Below are 27,438 nucleotides of genomic sequence, written 5' to 3'. Positions count from 1 at the left end.
TGGGTTTATCCCAGAACAATCCAAATTCTCGCTCATTGTAGCTGATCCCACAGAGAGATTTACAGGTCGTGACATTTAACCTATATAACAGCGTGGGAGCATTGGGAACATCATGTTTCTCCTCTCGCTGAGTTCAACCATGTCACTATGAGTTAACAGGAATATGAGTGGACAAGTACAGTGGCTTCACAGTGTACTGGGTGCACAGTGCAGTAATTTACAGTAGCCTATGGAGACCAATCTGTAACATTCCATTTCTAGTGCTCTTTTAGGGACAAGCAGTGGAAATTATCATAAGCTAAGGTGCAATACATCTGACTGTTGTGCCTTCAATGTTTTAATTGTAGGCTATCACCATACAAGTAAGTGATTAATAAAACCACTTTCCCGTTTCTTTCCTAGGTTCACCAGGCAGTGTTGGTGGTGATATGTCCCAGCATGCTGAAGTGGACCTCTCATCCAATGGTCTCACGGAATTGGACTTGGGGACAGATGAGGTGTTTATCATTTCGTCTGTGCCTAGTCCAAGCAGCAGAATGCCGTTCTCGGCCCACACGGTAAGGAGCGAGGCAAGGTAACCCAGTTGAGGACTCACAGTGGTGCCAAGGCAGTAGAGGGAACCCAGGCTAGGACCCATGGTGGTGCCCTCTTCTAGGGGTGACACCCAGGCAGTAGAGAGAACCCAGGCTAGGACCCGCTCTAGGGGTGGGTGACACCAAGGCAGAAGGCTACATCCTGCCAAGTATTTTTTCCTTGAATCAGCAACCCTCTGCTGGTAATAGCTATGAACCTCACCGCCTGGTGGTCGAGGTGTCAGGGTATAGAAACACAGTGGCAGGAGATTGGCGGTAGGATACGGTTTGACACAGCATTTTTGCTTGTGCTCTATTGGAATAAGAGTTGGCATAAGGCAGGCCTGGCAGCTATTAGGAAGCTGGCTTGCTTTCCTGCAGCCTAGCCTAATGGATGTATTATCTGAGAAGCCAGTTTCCCAGCTCCAATTCTCTCTCTCTCTCTGTGTGTGAGTGTGTGTGTGTTCATGCGCGCTGTGGTGCATTGCTGTGTGTGTGGTCTGTATGTGTACATGTTAATTTGCCTTTTTGTGCAGATTGTGTGTATGTACATATTTGTTCAGACTGATGATTGAAAGGACTCGCACAGGAAATCTGTCCAGAGCCTTATCCGTTTATGTAACTAGCGAGATGGAACTCGCATTAATTTCTCGTGGAAAAACGACATGAACATAAATGGTACCTTAGATCAGTCATGATACAACGGGATGTGTGAGATCACAGGCAGTATTAGTTCCAGTGCTTGTGTTTTTCGTCATTGGTTATTTGGACAAATCACAATTTCACACGTTTTATCATCTTTAGAATTTAAGAAGGAGAGGGGACATTTGGCCTATAAACTTGCACTTAACTGGAAAAGAGAGATGGTGGAGCTCTTCATTCTGTTCCGATCCTCGTTCTCTCTCCTCTTAACGCGTATGGACCCAGAACTTAATCGAGCATTTAAACAGGACTTTAGTTCTGGGTTAACCAATATTACGCTTATGTAAAATATTTTATTTTAGTGTATTTTTCAGGTGAGTAGTTTGCATGCACCATGACAGTTAATGTTAGCAATACAAGCTAACACCCACTGACTGACTGTGGCAAAAATGAGCCCAGATATCTGTGTTTGCACTGTGTCTAACTGTCATGTTTCCGATGAGATTATTTTTCACGCTCAATTCCCGCCGCATTTTAAGCCCCGCCTACACAAACTTGTGATTTGTTGGAAGAGTTGTGTGTCTGAAGAGCACTCTCCCGGAATGGCCAAGAAAATGATCCCCAGACCTAGTGCTGGTGCCCTAGGTCTAGGATTTCTGAGACTAGGTGTGGGGGGTAATAAGGGGCTCTGTTTCACATCTGGGGGGCTTATCCTCCACCTTTTTGCCCAAACTGCAACAAGTTGCCATTGTGTGGGGGGCTTTTGTGGTGAGCAGGGTACTTCATTTAAAACCTTCCTAATTCTTGTCTAGACTAAGCGAGCTGTGAGTGATTCTGTATAAGGATTATCTGGTTCTTTCTGAGAGGAGCAACCGCTAACCCCCCCCCCCCTCAAAACCTTACCACAAACCTTCCCCCTATCCTGATTAACTAGCTGAATAATGAGTGGGGGATATGTGACTAATGTGCCCTTCACCTCTGACCTGCCATTCCTATTAGTGAGACACCTACTGTATAGCCCTAGGCCCGCATTACCAAAGACTCTCAGAGTAGTAGAGTAGGTCCTTCCTGTCCATATAATCATATTCATTATGATCTAAAAGGCAAAACTGATCCTTTAATCAGCAGTTCTATCTGAGAATCTTTGTGAATATGGTTCCAGGAATCATTGACTGCACCCACTACCAGGCAAGCAAGACTTGTTTTGGGTTACATGTCGGATTACATGGTTTGCTTGCTGCCCTTTTAGGTCAACGGCGATTGGAGGAGCCATTCAGCACTTGAATATAATGCGACCTCTGATACAAGCAAGCTATTTTTATTAGTGATCATTTCTTGTGAATGAGTCTCATTCAAACTCTGATGCCACTGGTGGAGAAAACTCCATTGACCTGAGGGCTTAAGTCAGTTAAACACACATTGTATTTAAGCAGTGTTTTTCCCATGGTCAAATAAATATAGAATAGTCACAGGTAGATGCTTTCAGTCTCCAGAATAAGAAGTGTGTGTGTTCCATGGCACTAAATGGTAAACTAAGACACTGTGTAAACATTGCTACAGTGGGTTTGAGAGGTTCTGCTCTTTCAGATGCTTCCAGTTTTCCAACTAAGAAGTCGGTCTGTTTACAAACTACTGTAGGCCTACTCCACATGCACACAAATACACTGCATGCCGGGTTTGCTTGAATTCCTTATGATTTGGTTGTTGTCTCTCTCCCCTCGGCAGCGGGAGAGGTTCCTGAGACACAGTGACACCGGCCCTGGCCCTGTGACTGACTGGCCCTCTCCAGACCCGGCTGCCTCCCCCACAGACACCCGGGCTGCTCAGGATGGCAGTGCCAGCTGTGCCCGGCCCCGGGCCTGGAGCGTTCGTACCTTCCAGGACTTCCTCCCTCCACTGCCCCAGTTACACAAGAAGTGGTGCAGTTGGAACTCCACTAGTCCCTTCACTAAGCTGGTGGACAGCGTTAGTAGCTATTATGTTATTGGTTATTCAGCAGTGCTGTTGAATAATAGTTCAACCATCATATAGTGTATTTCTTTACATTTACATCTCGGTTATTTAGCAGACGCTCTTACCCATTATTGTTTAGCACATTTTTCATTACTCCGATGCATAATAAATAAACCATGAATGTTGGGTTGCACTGCAGAGGGATATTATTGACTAATGTTGTTCCCCCAGTTACCATCCAGCTTTGTGTCGGACTGCCGTGGGGAGAACAGCAGGAAGGTGTTTTCCGACCCCCAGTTGGAGGCCCAGAACGACAGTAACGCCTCTGACTCCTCCATGAGTAACGCCTCGTACCCCTTCACTCAGCTAGCCCAGCGCCGCCTCAACTCCACAAGCAACCTTCGGCGCTCCCGCTTCACCGGGCCCTGCTTTGGCCTGCTCTCTGGATCCAGCCCCTCAAACAGCACCAAGGCCCCCGGGGGCAAACACCTCCAGGCTTCTCCGTCCGAGCCCATTAACAACCCCGCTGGGCATTGTGTGATTTCCCGCGATTTCCCAGCGGAGAGCGACCACGTCAGTGTCCCTGTGTTTGCCATCTGTGAGGAGGAGGACCGGCAGCCCCTGGTCCTGGCTGAGCACCTGGGCCAGTCCCCCATGCCGAACGGACTGAGCCGGGGGCCATACGAGGGGAAGGAGCCTGCCAGTGGAGGCCCCAACCCTGGCCCCCAGAGCCCAGCCAACGGCCCCCTCCTCCAGAGGGGGAGGTCAGAGTGGAGGCCATGGGGGAGTCAGGCCTCAGGAGGGACCAGTCCTTACCCTCTCCCTCACCCCTCTGACTCACCCACTGCCGCCTACACCACCGAGTTAAAGTCTGCCTTCGTGCAAAGTACAGCCAATCATATCCAGATGCCTTCCCTCAGCCAATCAACAGTGCCATGCAGTGTGACGGGCAAGGAGATGTGACCAGTGACAGTCCAGCATCCAGCCCATGTGACAGGAGAGTGGACAGAGCATGGAATCCTGGGTTGGCCGAGCAAAGCAATAATTAACTATTTTTAGTTCCACTTTTGTCAAATGCAAAACTTACCTTTTTGATTACTGAAATCAACTTTTTATATGAAATTTCTACATTCTTGAAGTCAGTTGCTTCATGGTGACAAATTGGATGTTTTCATACTAGTAACCACAATATATTTTTTTATCAAGTTAAAACCGCTTCATCAATATATGCTGTATACCACACCAAGGCTTTTTCAGCTTCGGTATAATTTGTTTAAAAAATGAAACTTGAAATAATATTGAATATGGATGTTAACAGAAAACTTGCTAGTATTTTCCAAGAGCACTTCATTTCCCAACTCATCTGAGCACTTTTGTACCAGTTAATCGTTTTGATACTTTAAATCAAATTATTAAACATAAGCACTTTCAACGCAATAGCTCACTCATGCTTGTGGATGTTGTGCTGCATTGTGCCAACTTCTGCCTTTTGTCCGACAACCATGGGCCTTGAAGCATTGAATTATAATAGCGCCACAAAGCTCCATGGGGACTGTATACTACTGCTCTGTGCCCTCTAGTGTTCAAATGATATAGATCACACATTATATTAACCTCAACGCTACGACATGTATTCCATAGGCTGATGCTGGGATATAAAAGGGAATTGATCATTATAAAAAATGTGACAACCACCGTAACTAACATTCAATAGAAGTAAGCATATGACTAGCTATAAAGATAAATGTTGCAATTTGTAACCTAGAAAATAAAGAGGGTTGGTGGGAGTTTGTGCAAAGAACTTTTAATAAAGGTTATCTACATACATTTCTGCTTCAGTTCTTGATCATTTGATGTCAGCAGAAAGTAGTAAGTAGCAAGTCATGCATCTTAAATCCGTTTTACCTCATTTCTACCAGCATGTCACGTGCAACCTGAGGGGGCGAAGAAAAACTTGTACACCTTTACTTCACTCACAGATGCATACAAAGCTCTCCCCGCACTCTACTTATCAAATCTGACCATAATTATATCCTCCTGATTCCTGCTTACAAGCAAAAACTAAAGCAGGAAGTACCAGTGACTCGATCAATACGGAAGTGGTCGGATGACGCATATGCTACAGGACTGTTTTACCAGCACAGACTTGAATATGTTCTGGGATTCATCCAATGTCATTGAGGAGTATACCACCTCAGTCATGGGCTTCATCAATAAGTGCATTGACGACGTCATCCACACAGGGACTGTATGTACAACCAGATGCCATGGATTACAGGCAACATCCGCATTGAGCTAAAGGCTAGAGCTGCCGCTTACAAGTAGCAGGACACTAATCCAGACGCTTATAAGAAATCCCACTATGCTCTCAGACGAACCATCAAACAAGCAAAGCATCAATACAGGATTAAGATTGAATCCTACTACACCGGCTCTGACGCTTGTCGGATGTGGCAGGGCTTGAAAACTATTACGGACTACAAAGGGAAATCCAAACGTGAGCTGCCCAGTGCCGCGAGCCTACCAGATGAGCCAAATGCCTTTTATGCTCGCTTCGAGGCAAGCAACACTAAAACATGCATGAGAGCACCAGCTGTTCTGGACAACTGTGTGATAACGCTCTCTGTAGCTGATGTGAGCAAGACCTTTAAACAGGTCAACATTCACAAAACCGAGGGGCCAGACGGATTACCAGGATGTATACTCAAAGCATGCGTGGACCAACTGGCAAGTGTCTGAAATTTTCAACCTCTCCCTGACTGAGTCTGTAATACCTACATGTTTCAAGCAGACCATCATAGTCCCTGTGCCCAAGGAAGCGAAGGTAACCTGCCTAAATGATTACTGTCAGTAGCCATGAAGTGCTTTGAAAGGCTGGTCATGGCTCACATCAACAGCATCCTCCCAGATACCCTAGACCCACTCCAATTTGTATACTACCAACAGATCCACAGATGACGCAATCTCAATAGCACTCCACATTGCCCCTTCCCACCTGGACAAAAGGAACACCTACATGAGAATGCTGTTCATTGACTACAGCTCAGTGGCAGCTCACCATAGTACCCACGAAGCTCATCACTAAGCTAAGGACCCTGGGACTAAACACCCTCTGCAATTGGAACCTGGACTTCCTGATGGGCCGCCCCCAGGTGGTAAGGGTAGGCAACAATGTATGCCATGCTGATGCTCAACACGGGGTCCCCTCCTGAACTCCCTGTTCACCCACGACTTTGTGGCCAAACGACGACTCCAACACCATTATTAAGTTTGCTGACGACACAGTGGTGGGCCTGATCACCGACAACGATGAGACAGCCTATAGGGAGGTGGTCAGAGATCTGGCAGTGTGGTGCCAGGACGACAACCTCTCCCTCAATGTGAGCAAGACAAAGGAGATGATCGTGGACTACAGGAAAAGGCGGGTCGAACAGGACCCTATTAACAGACGGGGCTGTAGCGGGTCGAGGGTAAAGTTCCTTGGTGTCCACATCACCAACTAATTAGCATGGTCCAAACACACCAAGACAGTTGTGAAGAGGGCACGACAACACCTTTCCCCTTTCAGGAGACTGAAAAGATCTCGCATGGGTCCCCAGATCCTCAAAAGGTTCTACAGCTGCACCATCGAGAGCATCAGCGCCTGGTATGGTAACTGCTCAGCATCTGATCATAAGGCGCTACAGAGGGTAGTGCGTACGGCCCAGTACATCACTGGGGCCAGGCTTCCTGCAATCCAGGACCTATATAATAAGCGGTGTCAGAGGAAAGCCCATGAAATTGTCAAAGACTCCAGTCACCCAAGTCATAGACACTTTTCTCTGCTACTGCACAGCAAGTGGTACCGGAGTACCAAGTCTAGGACCAAAAGGCTCCTTAACAGCTTCTACTCCCAAGCCATAAACCTGCTTAACAATTAATCAAATGGCCACCAGACTATTTGCATTTACACCCCCCCCCATTTGTTATTTTTTACACTGCTGCTACTCACTGTTTTCTATGCATTGACACTTCACCCCTACCTACATGTACAAATTACCTCAACTGTCATTCTAACTGTGATAAATAGGTATTTTATTTTAACATGACTAACAGAAACATTTTATCAGCCATCTTCCTCAAACGGAGGTATGATGACGCAATCGGAGGAATCAGATTTCATTGCTCCTCAACCCGCTGCGCCTTACTGGCAGGGGTAATAAAGGGCAAGTGTACTAATTTGGTAAGAAAAATATATTATTTTGTAAAGTTTTCATTTTAGAAAAGTGCTGCATCACCCCTACTTCCCGTGGCTCTGGACATATGTCATATAGGGCTCAGGTCTATGAACGTATGTAGTATAGGTACCTCAGATATATTTTTTAAAAGTAACTTTCACGCCTGAGGGCAAGAGTTGTGTTCCCCTGCATTAAACGTAACTCAATCCATTCAGCGCTATATTGTGATAGAAATTGAAAGGCAATGTTTGTGGAGACTGCATTCATGGTAAACACGGCAGATGTTGACGCAATAGGAAATTACCTTTATATTTCAATCGTGTTATAGCACTGCACTTCTGCGATACAGATTGAATCAAGCCTTGAGTGTTGCTCTACATGCCCATTCAATCAGTCCTCCACTTCTTAGAATCTATTAAATGAAGTACAGATGGGTTTGTTCTGAATGTCTTTGGGGGGGGATTTCATGAGGTAGAATGAAATTTACCTCGGCCAGCCCTTTTCTACTTACTAACTGGTCATACTGTTAGTACAGATCAGCTTGGTCCAGACACCATCACAAAGTGAGTAAATATTTGCCCTAGAATACATAGTTTCTCTCGGAGAGAATGCAAAGCACCCCCCCAAAGCCTCCTTAACACCAATTCCGGATCGGCGGTTTGCACTGTTGTTGGCTTAGGGTGCCCAGATCCTCCTGTTAGAAATAATTAAGGTTCAGCTCTGCTGTGGGGAGGGATCGGCCGGCTGGGGAAGGTTGTGCTGAGCTAGGGCCTGAGCCTCTCAGGAATGCCACAGTGTGAACCCACAACAGGGAAACCACGACTTAAGACATGAGCTAAGGGCCTCGGGCAGAAAGCGGGCCCATTATTTGTCCCCCTTTATCTCCACGCAAAAAACCATGGGTGCGGGGGTGGAAATATTGCCACTAAACAGTCATCACGATGAGGGTATATCGTTAGGTTACGTACAGTGCATTCGGAAAGTATTCAGACCCCTTGAATTTTCACATTGTAACATTACAGGCTTATTATAAAATGGATTATTGTTTTTTTCCCCCCTTCAACCTACACATAATACCCAATAATGACATAGCAAATTTATTACAAATAAACTGAAATTACAATTACATAAGTATTTAGACTCTTTTCAGTACTTTTGGCAGCGTTTACATTCTTGAGTCTTCTTGGGTATGACTCTACAAGCTTGGCACACCTAATTTGGGGAGTTTCTCCCATTCTTCTCTGCAGATCCTCTCAAGCTCTGTCAGGTTGGATAGGGAGCATCGCTATTTTCAGATGCTCGACCGGGTTCAAGTCCGGGCCACTCAAGGACATTGAGACTTGCCCCTGCGTTGTCTTGGCTGTGTGCTTATGCTCGCTGTCCTGTTGGAAGGTGCTCCGTTCATTATTTCCCTCGATCCTGACTAGTCTCCCAGTCGCTGCTGCACAAAAACATCCTCATGCTTCACCGTAGGGATGGTGCCAGGTTTCCTCCGCTGCGGAAAAACATCCCCATGCTTCACCGTAGGGATGGTGCCAGGTTTCCTCCAGACGTGGCACTTGGCATTCAGGCCAAATAGTTCAATCTTGGTTTCATCAGACCCGAGAATCTCGTTTCTCATGGTCTGAAAGTCCTTCAGGTGCCTTTTGGCAAACTCCAAGTGGGCTGTCATGTGCCTTTTACTGAGGAGTGGCTTCCATCTACCATAAAGGCCTGATTGGTGGAGTGCTGCGAGAATCTTCCAGAAGGGCAACCATCTCCACAGAGTCACCTGCCTCCCTGACCAAGGCTCTCCTCCCCCGATTGCTCAGTTTGGCCAGGAAGCCAGCTCTAGGAAGAGTCTATTCCATTTAAGAACGATGGAGGCCACTGTGTTCTTGTGGACCTTCAATGCTGCAGACATTCTTTGGCATCCTTCCCCAGATCTGTGCCTCAGAACTCTACAGACAATTCCTTCAAACTCATGGCTTGGTTTTTTTCTCTGACATGCACCGTCAACTGTGGAGCCTTTCCAAATCACGTCCATTCAATTGAATTTACCACAGGTGGACTCCAAGTTGTAGAAACATCTCTTGGATGATGAATGGGAAACAGGATGCACCTGAGCTTAAATCGAGTCAGTTTTTATTTATTTTTAATACATTTGTAAAAATGTCTAACAGTTTTCGCTTTGTCATTGAGGGGGATTAAAAAAAAAAATCTATTTGAGAATAAGGCCGTAACATAACAAAATACGGAAAGTCAAGGGGTCTGAATACTTTCCAAATGCACTGTAGGTCGAGTTACAGCACCAATCCCGAGTTTCATCCACATTGATTGCACAAGGACGTTTCTCAACAGATGCCGTAATCGAGAATAAAAAGTCGTATTTTCCGGAATCAAACACAAAGGACCAGTAAACTGTGATAGACTAAGGTCATATCTGCTTGAGCAGACAGACATCTGTGGCCTTTACAGCTAATTTAATCTCCATGAATGTTTGGGCAATTGCCTTCAATCTATCGCTGTGCACAGGTCATTAATCGGTGTTTGTTTGAATCCCCACCTAATTGTAATCTTGTGTGTCATCAAAAGAACAGTTGGGTGCCGATCGCAGGTTATGGGCATTGCAGCTTTTAAAGGCAATTTCCGATTGAGCCGACATATGCAGCGTTTACCGTTAATGGGATCTCCGCGAACATTGCTTTTAAAACCCGCAATGCCTATAACCCACAATCAGATTGACAAATTTGAATAACTCATTTGAACATTTAGGCTGGGATTCAATGTGTGCGAGCTGAATTAGAAGCAAATACCCTCAAAGCTAGTCTTGCTTGTAAACAGATCTAACAGTTTGGACATTCTACTTTTTCCATATTAAATCAATGTTGTAATTTAATGTCACAATTTACAAAAATCTAATTTTACAATTGATATAACAAAACTTTTTTTTTTAATTACACAGATCAGTGAATAACCTCTTCATTTCATTTCTTGCAAAGTAATTCTTTTCACTTTAATGACTGTATACCCCCAACCCTCCCCCCAAAATGCTGTACTTTCCTTCACTACTAACAACGCAAGTTATTTTTCAATATATAAAAGGGCACATAAGAAAATAGTATATCAGGGCATTCTTCCTAGCCTAAAAGGTCTGCAGACACTGGGCCGATTAGACTTTCATATGATTGGTCACTCATTTAATAATGGTAAGAGACAAGTGAGTACTGTGTAAATGCAACACTTTGTCTGACAGTGAAAACACCCTAAACAAGTTTGAATTCAAACGGCAATGTAGTATTTCCTCAAAACTTACTACAGGAAATTTGCACCAATTTAGGTTTAACCAAACCATGGCACTTGTTCCTCTGTTTCTCCAAAACAATAAACACCGCACAAAAAAATACTCTGATAAACAAACTTTGTTATAAGATCGATACAAAATGCTCCAAGGTTACACTTCAATACGGCAACATGTCGAAAAACATGTACTCATCTTATGAACTGGAATACAAAGCAGAATAGTGTCAAGTTTAACATATTACTACCTGAAAACGTTAGGGGGGGGGGTTCTGCAAAATTGGGCTTGCAAAACAATACAGAATAGTAATCCTTACTAACAAGTATGATACACCCAGTATGATCAAGTTGTTGGCTTAAATCAACATGTTTAGCCAACACCACTAACCTAACAATGCAAAAAAGGAGGAACAATTCTACCCCCCTGAACCCAAGTCTAACAAACCATTGTGCATTCTAACAAAAAAAACCTGCATTGGCCGTTACTACTAGTTCAGAGCTGAGAAAGCTTCTCTAATACACTACTTAAAAGAAAAAAGAAATAAATCTGCTTTATGTTGATTATCCCGAGCAAAGCATATAACTGAACACCCCCTGCCTTTCCCAGCCTCAGATAAAACAACATTTCAACACATAACCCTCATTATCCCCGCCTGACAAACTGAAATCCTATACAACTAACTATCCCATGGATTCTCACTCAGCCCTATTATGCTTAGCTTGTACATGGCTTTTTGCCCTTGTCGGGAAATCCAAAGAAACTCAGCAGAAATCCCCTTTTCCCAAAACTAAGTATAACCTCCCTTTTCCAATAAACACAAATTGCATCGTCTTATTAATATGCGGAAGCTGTCTGAATTCAAAATGGTGCCACTGAATATCTTTGTCATTCATACAGTGGCAAGAAAAAGTATGTGAACCCTTTGGAATTACCTGGATTTCTGCATAAATTGGTCATCAAATTTGATCTGATCTTCATCTAAGTCACAACAATAGACAGTGTGCTTAAACTAATAACACACACATTGTATTTTTATTTTCTATATTGAATACATAATTTAAACATTCACAGTGTAGGCTGGGAAAAGTATGTGAATCCCAAGGCTAATGACTTCTCCAAAAGCTAATTGGAGTCAGCTAACCTGGAGTCCAATCAATGAGACGAGATTGGATATGTTGGTTGGAGCTGCCTTGCCCTATTAAACACTCACAAAATTTGAGTTTGTTATTCACAAGAAGAATTGCCTGATGTGAACCATGCCTTGAACAAAAGAGATCTCAGAAGACCTAAGATTAAGAATTGTTGACTTGCATAAAGCTGGAAAGGGTTACAAAAGTATCTCTAAAAGCCTTGATGTTCATCAGTCCACAGTAACACAAATTATCTATAAAATGGAGAAAATTCAGCACTGTTGCTAATCTCCCTAGGAGTGGCCATCCTGCAAAGATGATTGAGCATTCTAGAATCCTAGTGTCAGCTAAAGACTTACAGAAATCTCTGGAACATGCTAACTTCTCTGTTGACGAGTCTACGAAACATAAAACACTAAATAAGAATAGTGTTCATGGGAGGACACCACGGAAGAAGCCACTGCTGTCCAAAAAAACTAAAACATTGCTGCACATCTGAAGTTTGCAAAAGTGCACCTGGATGTTCCACAGCGCTTACTGGCAAAATATTCTGTGAACAGGTGAAACTAAAGTTGAGTTGTTTGGAACACACAACACTATGTGAGGAGAAAAAAAAAGGCACAGCACACCAACATCAAAACTTAATCCCAACTGTAAAGTATGGTGGAGGGAGCATCATGGTTTGGGGCTGCTTTGCTGCCTCGAGGCCTGGACAGCTTGCTATCATTGATGAAAAAATGAATTCCCATGTTTATCAAGACATTTTGCTGGAGAATGTTATGCTATTGGGTGATGCAACAGGACAACGACCCAAAACACAGAAGTAAATCAACAACAATGGCTTCAACAGAAGAAAATACACCTTCTGGAGTGGCCCAGTCAGAGTCCTGACCTCAACCCAATTGAGATGCTGCGGCATGACCTCGAGAGCAGTTCACACCAGGCATCCCAAGAATATTGCTGAACAGAAACAGTTTTGCAAAGAGGAATGGTCCAAAATTCCTCCTGACCATTGTGCAGGTTTGATCTGCAACTACAGAAAACATTTGGTTGAAGTTATTGCTGACAAAGGAGGGTCAACCAGTTATTAAATCCAAGGGTTCACATACTTTTTCCACCCTGCACTGTGAATGTTTACACGGTGTGTTCAATAAAGACAAAATATATAATTGCTTGTGTGTTAGTTTAAGCAGACTGTGTTTGTCTATTGTTGTGACCTAGATGAAGATCAGATCAAATGTTATGACCAATTTATGCAGAAACCCAGGTGTTTACAAGGGTTCACATACTTTTTCTTGTGTGTGTGAGAGCGATATAGAAACCACAAGAAGCCTCAATGTCTATATATGCATATGAAGTCTTTAGACAACATAGCTGTGATTCTACCTAGTAGGTTTGGGGGAAGGTTCCAACATATGAATACTATTTAGAACACCATTTGCTGCTGTATTTTCACAAAAGTAGGAAGCTTTCAAATACAGAATTCTCCAAGATATCTAAAGCACTATACCATAAATTGAGAGAGAAAAACAAAATCAATTCATCCTTTTTTTTTGTGCCAACTACTCAGGCACACGGAAATAGAAAAAGTGTCAACGGCTTACTAATATCAATATATTTATGCCTTCTAAGCTACGGTCACAAAAGATGCCATTTCATCCAGTGTGTAACAGTACACATATTTACCTTTCTTTAACTAGGCAAGTCAGTTAAGAACAAATTCTTATTTTCAATTGTTCTCAGTGTATTTAAAAAAAACAAAATTATCCCTCAAACTAGTCATATGATCATGTACCCAAAAGAACATGATACTGCAATGAAGGGTGCTGATCATATTCCCCATAAGATATTAGTCCATCATCATATAGGGGAATCCGGTCCTACTGTGTGGAGTGCATAGTACTATCCCACCCTACTATGCCTATAAGACTGGGCTAATCATTACCTAGCCAGTCTTATCAAAAGAGTTTGATTCTAATTTCTGCATATAATCAAATACAAAGTCTATAGAACCTGTTAGAGAACTACAAGTTATTACCTAAGAGAGAGACACTTTTCCTCAGGGCAAAGAGCTGCTTAATAAGGGAGGGAGGAAAAAAAGGACCACTTTGTATAGAGACAGAGAGTAATACAGGAGATCCTTGGAAGTCAGTCTTTGCTCCAGTGATTGGAGAGGTCACCCACAAGGCTCTTCAGCTCTTGAAACGCGTCTGCTCACATATGTGGTTGAATTTCCTGCAATAAGGTGAAAAGGAAACAATACAAATGTGTCACATCATGAACCAGAGCTGCTGTGAAGAAGTAATTGCAGCTTTCCTCTACTAGCAGGTGTTATTGGCCAAGCTGATACAACAGTGCCCCCTACTGGTAAAATACATGTACAGCCACATTGAAGCCTCTAACAGAGACCACACAACTATACACACAGTATCAGTCAAAAGTTGACACACCTACTCATTCCAAGGGTTTTATTTCATTTTTACTATTTTCTACATTGTAGAATAATAGTGAAGACATCAAAACTATGAAATAACATATGGAAAAATGTAGTAACCACCCCAAAAGTGTTAAATGAAAATATATTTGAGATTCTTTAAAGTAGCCACCCTTTGCCTTGACAGCTTTGCACACTCATGGCATTCTCTCAACCAGTTTCATGAGGAATGCTTTTCCAACACTCTTGAAGAAGTTGGCTGCTTTTCCTTCACTCCACGGTCCAACTCATCCCAAACCATCTCAATTGGGTTGAGTTAGGGTGATTGTGGAGGCCAGGTCATCCGAGGATGCATTCCATTTATTTGGGGTGAAAGGCTGGTAACTCTAACAAACTTATCCTCTGCAGAAAAGGTAACTCTGGGTCTTCCTTTCCTGTGGCGGTCTTCATGAGAGCCAGTTTCATCATAGCGCTTGAAGGTTTTTGCGAATGGAACTTGAAGAAACTTTTAAAGTTCTTGAAATGTTCCGGATTGACTGACCTTCATGTCTTAAAATAATGATGGATTGTCGCTCCTCTTGGCTTATTTGAGCTGTTCTTGCCATAATATGGACTTGGTCTTTTACCAAATAGGGCTTCTGTATACCACCCTTACCTTGTCACAACACAACTGATTGGCTCAAAATGCATTAAGGAAAGAAATTCCTCAAATTTACAAGGCACACCTGTTAATTTAAAGGCATTCCAGGTGACTACCTCATGAGCTAGTTGAGAGAATGCCAAGCATGTGCAAAGCTGTCATGAAGGCAAAGGGTACTACTTTGAAGAATCTCAAATATAAAATATATCTTGATTTGTTTAAAACTTTTGGTTATTACATGATTCAATGTTTTATTTCATAGTTTGTGTCTTCACTATTATTCTACAATGTAGAAAATAGTTTAAAAAAAAATAGTCACAAAAAAAAAGTAGGTGTGTCCAAACTATTGACTGGTACACGTAAGCTTGGACTGTGGAGACCTATTCAGAAGATAATGGCCACATGTAACTTACGTGGCGTGGTGTGCCTTTACTTGAGTCCGGCAGTTGCGTCCCCAATAACAGTCAGGCCGAGACGTCACAGCAACTGTGGGAAAGAATACCAAACAAATAAAGCTTCATTCATCATTTGGATATACTAGTTCATTGCCATCTCGCAGTCTACAGTCGTTAGAGGCTGTGTCGTTGTGGGCAGTGCTCTCTCACCTGGGAGCTCCGAGCCAGGAATGTTTTGTCTATATTTGTAGGCCAGCTCCTTGAAGGCACGCAGGCCACAGCAGAAACACATTATGGCATTACTGTTGATGCGATAATCTGGGGTAGAAAAATTGGAGAGCGAGGGTTACTAGTGTGTTCCAAAGGGAGGTGGAAGGATGCTCTGCACTGTCAGTAGGACTTAGAACCATGTTCAAGATGGGAAGCTTAATGGTGGCGTTCCAGCTTATCGTTTTTGCAGTAGTGTTGCGCAACTGCAAAAAAGGCAACCTGGAACGCTTCCAATCTCAAGTTATGTGAGGTGAAGAGGATAGTGTCAAGACTGACCAGAGAGATAGAAGGTTCCCTGTTGCAGGCCCCGAAGACCCTCCTGTAGCATGTCCCTCCACGACATCCCTCTGGCTGACAAGTAATTCTGTAAGCAGAAGACTTGAGGCTGTAATTGCTACCAAACGTGCATCAACAAAGTACTGAGTAAAGGGTCCGAATGTTCAATGGAGAATCGTCATTGAAATAGTGTTTTACTCCAGGACTAAGATGAATCTGTCTGGGAAACCACCCCAAATAGTGCAGATACGGTTTCTGGGTGTCCAGACAGACCAATGGTTAGAGCCAAGGAGAATAAAAAGGATGTACCTGGAGGATCTCTGATTCATAGTTATTGCTGTTCAGAACACCGTCCAGACATTTGTCTGTAAGGTTGAGTTCTGTGGAAGAAGACATGGATATTATATTTCTCATACTGGTAAACATGCTACTGCAATGTGATACAGTAACAAATTATGAGTAAGACATAGGGACAATATAGGAAATCTATCTTGGTAAATTTCCATTTGCAACCACTATTGTCAAACTTTCCAAAATGATAGTGTTACCTTGGAAATCAGCCAAAAGGCCTGGTTAACTAAGCATCAAATCACATTTTATTGGTCACACACACATGGTTAGCAGATGTTAATACGAGTGTAGCGAAATGCTTGTGCTTCTAGTTCCGACCGTGCAGTAATATCTAACATGTAATCTAACAATTTCACAACAACTACCTTATATACACACACACACACAAGTGTAAAGGAATGAATAAGAATATGTACATATAAATATATGGATGAGCGATGGCCGTGCAGCATAGGCAAGATGCAGTAGATGGTATAGAGTACAGTATATACATATGAGATGAGTAATGTAGGGTATGTAAACATTATATAAAGTGGCATTGTTTAAAGTGACTAGTGATACATTTATTACATCCAATTTTTTATTATGAAAGTGGCTAGAGATTTGAGTCAGTATGTTGGCAGCAGCCACTCAATGTTAGTGATGGCTGTTTAATAGCACAGTGTGAAGTTTGTACCGGTTATTTTCCAAGGTCAATTAAACAAATCTCCACAAACTTATTTGCGATTAAGTACTACAACTTAGTTTGGGATTTTGGCAATGAACTTGTGGATAAAAATGTTATGTATTTGCATCAGGTATGAAGGAAGTTAGAGGTAATTTCGTGAGCCAATGCTAACTAGCTTAGCGCAAAGACTGGAAGTCTTCAGGTACAGCTCTATGCCCGAAGACTTCCAGTCTTGGCGCTAAGCTAGCGCTAGTTAGCGTTGGCTAACAAAACTACCTCTAACTTCCTTCAGTACTAGGAGTACTAGAGCAGAGACAAACCATTGAAACGTGCTAGGCAGCCTTGACAGCCGATCCTCTGGCAGCCCCAGTACATGTGGCAGAAGGGCCGTTGGCACGCCACACCTGCCCAACACAAAGAACCACACCCATCAGCACATTCAGCCAAGGCAACCGTGCCGTTGGTCCATTAACATTGACTGACAGGCCTGTGGGCCACTCACATTGCTGAGAGGAGAGTTCGGTGCGGCGGTCTGGCATGGGCTGCAGGCAGCAGGTGCAGATGACATGGCTGCCCTGAGGAGGACACGTGTACTCTCGAGGTGCTGCAGGAGGAGGACAGGACACAGAGGGAAACATTTCAGTGGGACACATATGCATATCGTCTGGGGCAAGGCCCTGAAAGGTGCACACTGTACTGTTGTAGAATCTGCAGATGGAATGCTTGTGGCGCATCTGACCAACACGTTTCTGTGTTCAGGCGAGTGCAACATTTTGATAGACAATTTGATCACACAATGTAGAACGATTACATATCAGATATAAAATCCCTATACAAAAAAGGTCATCCATTATTGTGATCAACAGTTCGGCACAGTTCAGTAACCTGTAGTGGAGAAGTCAGAGCGTGTTGATGATGTTGATGGCCTCTCTCCAAGGGGTTTCCCAGCCCTGTCCTCAGGAGTTGGTGGGGCTGGTCCTAGAGGAGCTGGCCCTATGGCCCACAGTACCTGGCTAACCTCCTTCCTGTAGCCTGGACACTGTCTGCACATCACAAAGGGCTGGCTATGGACACACAACAACAGGAACAAGGAGAAAAGGTTTCAGTGGGAGAAAAACAAAACACAGTCACACACTGTACACACAAGACCACAAACACTCACGCATACACACAGCTACTCTTTTGTCTGACCTGATATCGGAGGCGTCGCTGTCATTGTCAGAGAGCTCAAAGAGATAATCAGAGCTGCCCTCTTCATCGGAGAAGGAACGCTCAATCTTTGGCTGCAGCATGTCCCGAGTTATCTTGTTGTGGCCGTCCATGCTCTTCAGGTCCTCCTCACTGCGACACTTCTCTGTGGACACACAGGGTCAATATTGCAATGGTTTATCCACGCACAAAAAGAGATGGTACAAACAAAAGGCCCACATATTTTTTTATAGGCTAGCCCTGTACAGATATTCAGGACAAGGAGAAACACATAAGACAAGATGCAAAAATGCTGTGTTTAACAGGGGGAAGAGCTGGGGACCATCCCCAGTAGTGTTAATGAGGGTCCAAGGGTAGAGTAGGGCAGATTGGATACAAACCTGGTTTCTGGATAAGGTAGGCCTCCACCAGGTTGTTGAGGATGTGGTTCTTGCGGATTCTCTCTACGGGGCAGCGACAGGTAGGGCAGAGAGACGAGCGCTCCATCCAGCCAGAGTAACACGCAGCACAGAAGGTGTGCATACAGGGCTGCAGGCTAGTTGGGAGACGCACGGGGAGATGATAACATGAACAATGCAGTGGAGGCAGCTTTCTGTCTTACAGAATGGAATTACACAATGTTGTGTGTTGTTTATATGTCTATATATTATATTTATTGAAACAGTTATTTTCTGCGAGGAGCCACAAGCAATGAAAATGTGGAGTGGGCCTATTTTCTAATTTAGTAGTAGAGTCTTGCTGTACCTGACACAGTCATGAAGTAGGTCCTGACAGATGATACAGGTGAGGGACTCCTCCATTTTGTCAGTCGTGGCTCCTTCCACAGTCACGGCAGCTTTTCCCAATAGATCCGTGATAAGAGTTCCCTTAGCTGGGCCCGGGCCCACCATCTCAATACTGGAAGTATGTGGCAGTTCAAAATCATAGTTCTTATCTAGGGAAGGAAAAGGAGGAAAACTGTTACAATCAAGCGTCACCAACCAAGTATCAAGACCCCACAAGGTAATGACACTGACCAGCACCGTCAGTTTTCCTCCTCTTTCTCTCTGGCTCCATGTCCCCCTCTTCCAGCATTGGGACTCTGCTCTGGGCTTCAGTCTGTCGCACGTCTGTTGAGCAGAGAAGGTTAGAGTTGGGCTCCTCAGCCTTGCCTACAGAGGATGCAGCACATTTAGGACCCTCGGAACCTGAGAGACGAAGAATTATCAAAAGTCCACGAGATTGGTGCACATTCAGTTACTGGTGCCTATCCTTGAATATCAGGAGTAGTAGTGGCCATATAAGTCTGATCAAATCGGATAAAGTCTATCATATTATCAGTTGTCCAGAGCCGCCCTTGAATTTGGGGATTTTGAAAGAGGTAAAGGACAGTGAACAAAGCTGGCACAATTCAAGGGAGACATGCTATATTGGTTCAAAAATTTGAGGGGGGAGAGTGCGGCAGACTTCACAATTAACCAAAATATAGAGCAAGCACAGGCCAGATGGAAAGCCTACCTGAGGCAGAGGAGTGCAGGAGGGAGGCTGCAGAGGAACATGCTGTGGAGGGGGAGAAGGTGTGGAGGAGGTGGGAGGATGTGGAGGGCTGGGGCTCCTCTAAGGCCTGCTGTTCCCATGGAGGTCCAACCAGGAATGGCTCCACAGACACTGCTGCTGGAACAGTGCAGGGTTGGGCTTTCTGCTGCATATCTGAGCATTTGGTGGCGTCGCCTGACAGGATGAGATAAGGGTGGTAAGCAACAAACAAGCTAATGAGCCTACAAATGTTTTTCATGAAAAGGATGCAGAGGTCGCAGTCAAACATCACATTGATTTGGGTATTACCTACTTACAAATTAAGTCTTGTGAGAATGTCCTCTCTGGTTTTATGGACTGATATATGTAGGCAATATCTGTACGAGCAAAAGATTGCACACCATACTTATACTTTACTCAGTTGTTGAGGCAAACTTTCATGAACAATTCATTAAATATCCCAAAAAGGGAACATATTACTCTTATTTTGATCGGTCAAGAATGAGTTTAGCTGACCTACTTGTCCAACTCAGTTTACACACATTATGTAAGTTAATTGTGTATGTATTATATAACCAAGGTGTCAGCAGCGGAAGATACACAGGAAAACAAGTGGCTAAAAGACATTTATGCACTATGAACTACTGATTTATATACACTTTCTGAAGAAACTTAAGAAAAACGCTATATTCTTTATACAGCCTACCACACGCCAACGTTTTTTTTAAACTGTGCTCCCTGTTTGTTTAACTAATTAATTGAAGTTATTACCTTAAGGAGATATAACCGATGTAAAACAGAGAAACCAACATTATGGTTTAGCAACAAAGAGACTACCGAGTGAAACACCCCAATCAATATAGGGAAAAAAAACGTACTTAGCTCTGGCTCGTTTTTCCTGTACACAAAGTAGATGACGTCTCCATTCTGCAGCATATGAACCTGCTTTTTCACCAGCTTTGACATGTTAATCACTGTACCATTGGTGCTAGAGGGGTGGGGAAAAAACACAACACAAAAAACAACACTGATTTATCAGCAGCCTTGGAAGAAATCCCAGACTAGGGATGCAGTTATTATTATAGTAGCAATGAACAGGGCATTGATTAAATAGTAGCTTCTCTTCATGGGATGTATAGGGATGGAATGGTATCCTACACTATTGAGTAACTACACTGTCGCATTCCGTCTTTCCATTGCAGAGGTTTCCACAATATTCAGAAGCAAAACGGAGTTACCACTGTGCTCAATGATGCATAGCCTAATGCAGTGGGTGTGTACGCGGACACTAGAGTGATGTGTGTAGAGAATACTTTGCTGACTCAGAGCATGGTAAAACACAACCTCTAATTACTGGTTAGTGTCATTCGCCTCATTACCTCCAAGCTGGTTGCTTTACACTGACAATTAGACTACACTGTGATGTGCAGGCCTAGATCTGTTCAATGTACCATTAAATACACTGACCAGTCACAACAAACAGGACAATCTGCATAACATATTTCTCTCTAATAAAACCTAACATAAAACGCAGGTTCAAATCTATTTCGCCTGATTAGGCTAACAGGTAAAATGCTTCACATTACCGTGTTATCGCATTGTTAAACATACAGAATTGATCAGACGGGCCTTGAAAATGGGCCTACATTGAGCCCATAAGCTATACAGGACCGAAGAGAAAGAAAAAAAAAACACACAACAAAAATATTGTTAGAGACCCCCCTCATACCTCATGTCCTCTAGCCACACCAACCCTGATCTCTCATCCTGGACTATCTTACAGTGATCCCCCGAGACCAGTTTGCTAGCAGGAAAGGAAAGATCACAGCCTGGTGAAAGAAAACGATGGTTCATAAAAATGCACAGAAAATCACAACATCGTCTAAGATGACTATTTTAAGCATGATTTGAATAAGCTAGATGTTCTCGTATGGTAGGCTACTTATGATGTCGATTAAGGCAGCCCCCCGTACATCTCCTATTCAGAGGGGTTGGGTTAAATGCAGAAGACATTTCCGTGGAAGGCATTCAGTTGTACAACTGACTAGGTATCCCCCTTTCCCTTATGGAGCTGTTGTGCTATACCGTGTGTAAAAAGCATTACTTTGTTTACGTCACGTTACTGTAAACAAGGCCAATTAAGACTTATTCATGATCCATTTTAAAATACCAGGAAAACATGTCTTTAGGCAATGGGCAGTTGATATTTTCACGAGGCGTCTCAAATTACTAGACTGAGATTGTACGATTATGATGATTTATTGTTGATATATTTATACCCTTCCTTTATACCATATTTTGGATGGTGCATAGCATACTAGCTCATTAAACTCAGACCACTTGTATTGGAAAGTAGACTCCTGGAATTCAATATAATAGAGACTAAACCTTTCCTTGAGCAAAATCCATACAAAGAAAACATACCATTCTGCACACATGTTCTCAATAGACACCTTTGATATCATCAGAGGAGGTGTCTAAGTTTAGTGACCTTGGGCATTGTGCCTTGAATTAACTGGTTTTATTAAAGAGCCCAGACACTGCCTGGCTCTCATGTCTATGACATGTTGTCTTTTGTCACAAACATCAAGACATTTATAAACCAGATCCTCAAAACAAGCAACATAGATTATATTTCGTTTTTATGCCTCATGCCTTATAGAATATATTTTACACATTACTATTATTGTGGGAGCAATAATCATTCATATTTAGAACAGATATTTTAGTAACTCATTAAATATTTACATCATTTATAGATAACAGTTAGTGTCCTACCACAGAACTTTCTATATATTTCAGAAAGTAGCCTACAATATGGTGAAGTGAGTTAATGTCACTGTGTGGAATGTTAATTGTACCTTTTCTTCGCCCGACAGTGCATTCCCTGTTGACAAGCAATACTTCCGATTCAGTGTCCACTTTTACTAACTTCCCCCATGGTTGACTTCTTTCATGAATATCCATGTTCAAAGCTGATACGTTCCAGTCTTCTAGCTATATTTTTAGATCAAATCATGAACAATAGAAATGCAAACACACTTCTTAAATCGGTGGCAGCAAATATGTCATCTAAGAAGCGAACCCTATTCTGGTTGAGAAATGTGGAGCACTTGCTAGCTAAGTAGCTAACATTAGCTACTAGCTTAGCTTAGCTTAGAAGGATATACAATGAATTAACCACCCTGTTTAGAACAAGAAACATAAAGATGTTACTGTGCCTAGCTTGCTAAGCTAACTACAGTAGCTAATGTAGCTAAAACGTTTGATTAGCAGGGTATTTCATCCTTGAAGCTAGTCAATCAAACATCAAAACAAGTTAACGGTGGACATGCAACAACAATAAACTTTGCTAAAGCTGCCTACTAGTAGCTAGCTAGCTAACAACTTTCAAACTGCTTAACAGGTGCTAGAAACTAGAAATAATACGATTTAGCTACCTTGAAAATAGATTTACTATACTCTCAAAAGCGCGATTATTTTAGCTTGAAGATGTTTTGTCCCTTCATTTTCCATCTTGGCACGCACATTAGTTTACTTCCTGGCAACTAAACGTATTTACAAGCATCAGCTGATGGAGGAGGGGCGGAGAAAGTAGTCTGGGGGGAAAAAGCTGTTAAAACAAGATTAATATCACATAACTCTTTGCAAAAATGCTTTAATTTGTTTATTTTCTAACGCATCTGCGTGGAATTATACTGTAAGGCCAATGTCAAAACTCTGCATATTCAACCAGGGGTTCATTGGGAATTTGGAATTGGGGAGGGCAATAGGGGGATAGGGTTGTGGTTGAGGCAGCTGCTAGGGTTGCACTAGGATGTCGACATGCAGCCAGTGGTGAAAAAAGTACCCAAATGTCATACTTGAGTAAAAGTAAAGATACCTTAATAGAAAATGACTCAGGAAAAAGTGAAAGTCACACAGTAAAATACTACTTGAGTGAAAGTCTAAAAGTATTTGGTTTTAAATGTACTTAAGTATCAAAAGTAAATGTAATTGCTAAAATATACTTAAGTAACAAAAGTAAAAGTATAAATAATTTCAAGTTCCTTTTAGTAAGCAAACCAGACGGCATGACTTTATTATACATATATTTTTTAAGGATAGTCAGAGGGACACTCAGACGTGTGTTTAGTGAGTCCGTCAGATCAGAGGCAGTAGGAATGACAAGGAATGTTCAAATCACATTTTATTTGTCACATACTCGTGATTAGCAGATGTTATTGCGGGTGAAGCAGGAATGCTTGTGCTTCTAGCTCCGACAGTGCAGTAATATCTAACAAGTCATATCTAACAAATTACACAACATACAGTATACCCAATACACACAAATCTAAGTAGGAATGAATTAAAACTATAAACATATGGACAAGCAATGTCAGAGCAGAACGGACTAAGATGCAGTAAAAAAGTATAGAAAACAGTATATACACATGAGATGAGTAATGCCAGATATGTAAATATTAAGTGACTAAGATACCGTAGAATAGTATAGAATACAGTATATACAGTGGGGCAAAAAAGTATTTAGTCAGCCACCAATTGTGCAAGTTCTCCCACTTAAAAATATGAAAGAGGCCTGTAATTTTCATCATAGGTACACTTCAACTATGACAGACAAAATGAGGGAAAAAAATCCAGAAAGTCACATTGTAGGATTTTTAATGAATTTATTTGCAAATTCTGGTGGAAAATAAGGATTTGGTCACCTACAAACAAGCAAGATTTCTGGCTCTCACAGACCTGTAACTTCTTCTTGAAGAGGCTCCTCTGCCCTCCACTCATTACCTGTATTAATGGCACCTGTTTGAACTTGTTATCAGTATAAAAGACACCTGTCCACAACCTCAAACAGTCACACTCCAAACTCCACTATGGCCAAGACCAAAGAGCTATCAAAGGACACCAGGCTGGGAAGACTGAATCTGCAATAGGTAGGCAGCTTGGTTTGAAGAAATCAACTGTGGGAGCAATTATTAGGAAATGGAAGATATACAAGACCACTGATAATCTCCCTCGATCTGGGGCTCCACGCAAGATCTCATCCCGTGGGGTCAAAATGATCACAAGAACGGTGAGCAAAAATCCCAGAACCACACGGGGGGACCTAGTGAATGACCTGCAGAGAGCTGGGACCAAAGTAACAAAGCCTACCATCAGTAACACACTACGCCGCCAGGGACTCAAATCCTGCAGTGCCAGATGTGTCCCCCTGCTTAAGCCAGTACATTTCCAGGCCCGTCTGAAGTTTGCTAAAGAGCATTTGGATGATCCAGAAGAAGATTGGGAGAATGTCATATGGTCAGATGAAACCAAAATAGAACTTTTTGGTAAAAACTCAACTCGTCGTGTTTGGAGGACAAAGAATGCTGAGTTGCATCCAAAGAACACCATACCTACTGTGAAGCATGGGGGGGGGGGCTGTTTTTCTGCAAAGTATGGACTTTAGCAAAAAAAATAAAGGATTGGAGTGATGTTCATGGAGGATGGCATGAGTAGATCTGTGGAGGGAGTATGGCAGCAGCGGATGACTTGATACTGAGTTTCCTGAATTCCCTCACGAGATGGAATTCATGTCGGAGGCCCGGGCGAGGAAGAGGACAGATGGTGAGAATGGCGCGAGGTGCAAACCCAAACTGACTGTGAAATACAAGCCTGTAACGAAGACGCTGAGAGTCGAGAAGCAGGTGCTACCTTTAATAAAACAACAAACATGGAACGAGATAACATAGCAGCGTCTTCACTTAAACACAGAAACAATACTGACTTGGGAAAGGACCTAAGGGAGTACCAGATATAGGGAAGGTAATAAGTGAGGTAATGGAGTCCAGGTTTGCCTCATGATGAAGTGCAGGTGCGCGTAATGATTGGTGCCAGGTGTGCCATTTTCTCCTTTGAGTCAAGTACAGGAGAGAAAAATGCATGTTACGCAATTGAAAACCCTGAGCAATCGACGGATAGTGAACTTGAAATTGATCCTGACAAAAGTGAGGAGGAAAATTCTGCGTCGTCAGGTGAGGTGAAGGCTTCAGAGCCTCTCCCCAATGATCAGGAAAATGCCAGACATGACTCTGGCCCAGTGGGAGTACAATTCGTGGAGAAAGTGGACCCATACCTTTTGGCCGATCCGTCTGTGGTATCAGGCTGGGTGAAGAAGGAGTTGGGTTCGGTCAATCCGGTCAAAGTATCCAGAGGTGGACTTGCATAGATTTTTTGTGTGTCTGCTGCTCAGAGGGAGAGGGGCGCTGCATGTTTTCGAGAAACTGGGGTGAGGTTTAGTGTTAAGGTAGATTGACTGAAGTTGGAGATCCCCAGTGTCTGTGATGCATGTCGATTGGTGCAACACAGACCCGGTGGGGATCGCGAGACTGAGGAGACCCTGTCTGTCCTGAGTTTTGATGCAGAGTGTTTGCAGGATAGTTATGCTAGGGTATATAAGTTATCCCATGAGAGCTTTTGTTCCGAACCCACTACAATGTTTTAGGATGCAAGTTTATGGTCATGTTGCAGCAGTATGTAGGCGGGAGATTCCGAGGTGTGAGAAGTGTGCAGGAGGGCATGGGACAAAAAGTGTATAGATTAGGTGGAATAAGTTATGTGTTTCAATTGTGGGGGAGGCCATGTTGCTGGGGATCAGAAATGTCTTGTGCAAGTGAGACAGATTGAAGATGCCAGGGTGAGAGCAGTGCAGAAAGTGTCATATGCTGAGGCAGTGAAGAAAGTAGAGGATGATAGGCAAAGGGTGAGTGAGCCTGAGAGGATCCCTGTGAGTAGTAGGCCAGTACAGAGTGACCCGAACAGTATGTGCTTTGGTAAGGTTGGCTTCTTGGCGTTTATTGCTATGGTCATTAATTGTACCGCACAGATTGAAAGGGAATCCCAGAAGATTGAATTGGTAGTAGCAGTAGCAGAGAAGTTTTTGGGTATCAGAGATTTTAATGCAGAAGAACTACAGGGGGTTTTGAGAGAAGGGGTTCCAGCCTGCCAGGCCAACGGCCCACACAAATTATATCACACTCAATATAATCGGAACCGTTTTTATTTTCTTTAACATTTTCAGCTAAGAAGGGCCTGTGCTTTTTGTCATTTTCTTTAGTGAAATTTAGGCATATAGCATACCCTCTCAATTCAAATCTTTGTTTTAACGTCACAGCCCTTCACTGACACGGAGGTAGCCTATAAAGAGTGCATGGTGGGTGGAGGGATTGACAGACAAATCTATAGACATAAAGTAGCAGCCTATAGCCTAATTTTGTCTGTCAAACAGGTAGGCCTACCTGTTATTTCTTAAATAGGAGAAATAGGCTCCAACACAAAGCCCTCTTGATGTTAGTAAAGTCCAGTGTCGATTTTAGCATGTAAATCTTGGTGGGGCAAAAAAAGAAAAGAAGTGGGATGCTGTCACGAGAATTTTAATCCCAATGGTTGAACTCAACTGTCACTATAGCCTTGACCAATTCCCAGAAGTTTGTAAGACCCTGGTTAATGAAGAATTAGACAAAGCCCCCAGTCTGCAATAGATCAATCCTTCAGTCAGAGAGTACTCTGAAGTCAAAAATGAGAACACAGTCATTTTATAATTCCCACACCCACACAGACACACACACATGCACACGCACACGCACGCGCACGCACGCGCACACACACACACACACACACACACACACACACACACACACACACACACACACTCTTCTGCAAGCCTAGCCATTTCTAGCCATTCCTCTCCTCCCTAGATTAGAGGGGCCTTGAATGTGGCCTCTTTCCTGTTGTCAGTTTTCAGAGTTATCACAAGTCGACAGTTCAGTTGGCCTTGAATGTCTCAACTCTATCCAGCTCATATTGCAAAATAGTAACACAATGGTCTAGTCACACACATTATTAAAT

General features: G+C 43.0%; 2 protein-coding genes across 5 annotated transcripts in view; one reads left to right on the top strand and one right to left on the bottom strand.

The window, feature by feature from the left end:
• Positions 1-4,992, top strand: part of LOC139411058 (uncharacterized) — a 37,819-nt gene extending 32,827 nt beyond the window's left edge. For both annotated transcript variants that reach the window (XM_071156855.1, XM_071156854.1), the window contains exons 5-7: positions 403-557; positions 2,940-3,179; positions 3,399-4,992. In XM_071156855.1, the coding sequence (XP_071012956.1) occupies positions 403-557; positions 2,940-3,179; positions 3,399-4,130 (1,127 nt within the window). In that variant the 3' untranslated portion in view covers positions 4,131-4,992. The remainder of the gene's footprint in view (positions 1-402; positions 558-2,939; positions 3,180-3,398) is intronic.
• An 8,469-nt stretch (positions 4,993-13,461) lies between these two features.
• LOC139411059 (E3 ubiquitin-protein ligase CHFR-like) lies at positions 13,462-23,124 on the bottom strand. Of its 3 annotated transcripts, none has more exons than XM_071156858.1 (18): positions 22,992-23,124; positions 22,413-22,548; positions 21,281-21,380; positions 20,430-20,539; positions 19,869-19,928; positions 19,534-19,746; positions 19,053-19,187; positions 18,781-18,970; positions 18,417-18,571; positions 18,019-18,181; positions 17,713-17,891; positions 17,330-17,431; positions 17,148-17,231; positions 16,119-16,189; positions 15,810-15,897; positions 15,474-15,581; positions 15,282-15,354; positions 13,462-14,029 (listed from the first exon to the last, which is right to left on the bottom strand). In XM_071156858.1, exons 2-18 carry the CDS (start codon positions 22,516-22,518, stop codon positions 13,987-13,989), a joined length of 1,980 nt encoding a protein of 659 aa, XP_071012959.1. In that variant the 5' UTR covers positions 22,519-22,548; positions 22,992-23,124; the 3' UTR covers positions 13,462-13,986. The 3 variants fall into 3 exon arrangements, with proteins under 3 accessions (XP_071012959.1, XP_071012960.1, XP_071012958.1); XM_071156859.1 differs by having other exon boundaries at positions 19,053-19,145; XM_071156857.1 differs by having other exon boundaries at positions 19,053-19,223; positions 22,992-23,105.
• Positions 23,125-27,438: the final 4,314 nt, after the last annotated feature.

This window comes from Oncorhynchus clarkii, chromosome 6 (assembly GCF_045791955.1).
Source record: "Oncorhynchus clarkii lewisi isolate Uvic-CL-2024 chromosome 6, UVic_Ocla_1.0, whole genome shotgun sequence".
In the NCBI taxonomy this organism is placed as follows: Eukaryota; Metazoa; Chordata; class Actinopteri; order Salmoniformes; family Salmonidae; genus Oncorhynchus; species Oncorhynchus clarkii.
Note: the sequence above shows the minus strand (reverse complement) of the source record. Positions and strands in the feature narration are given on the sequence as shown.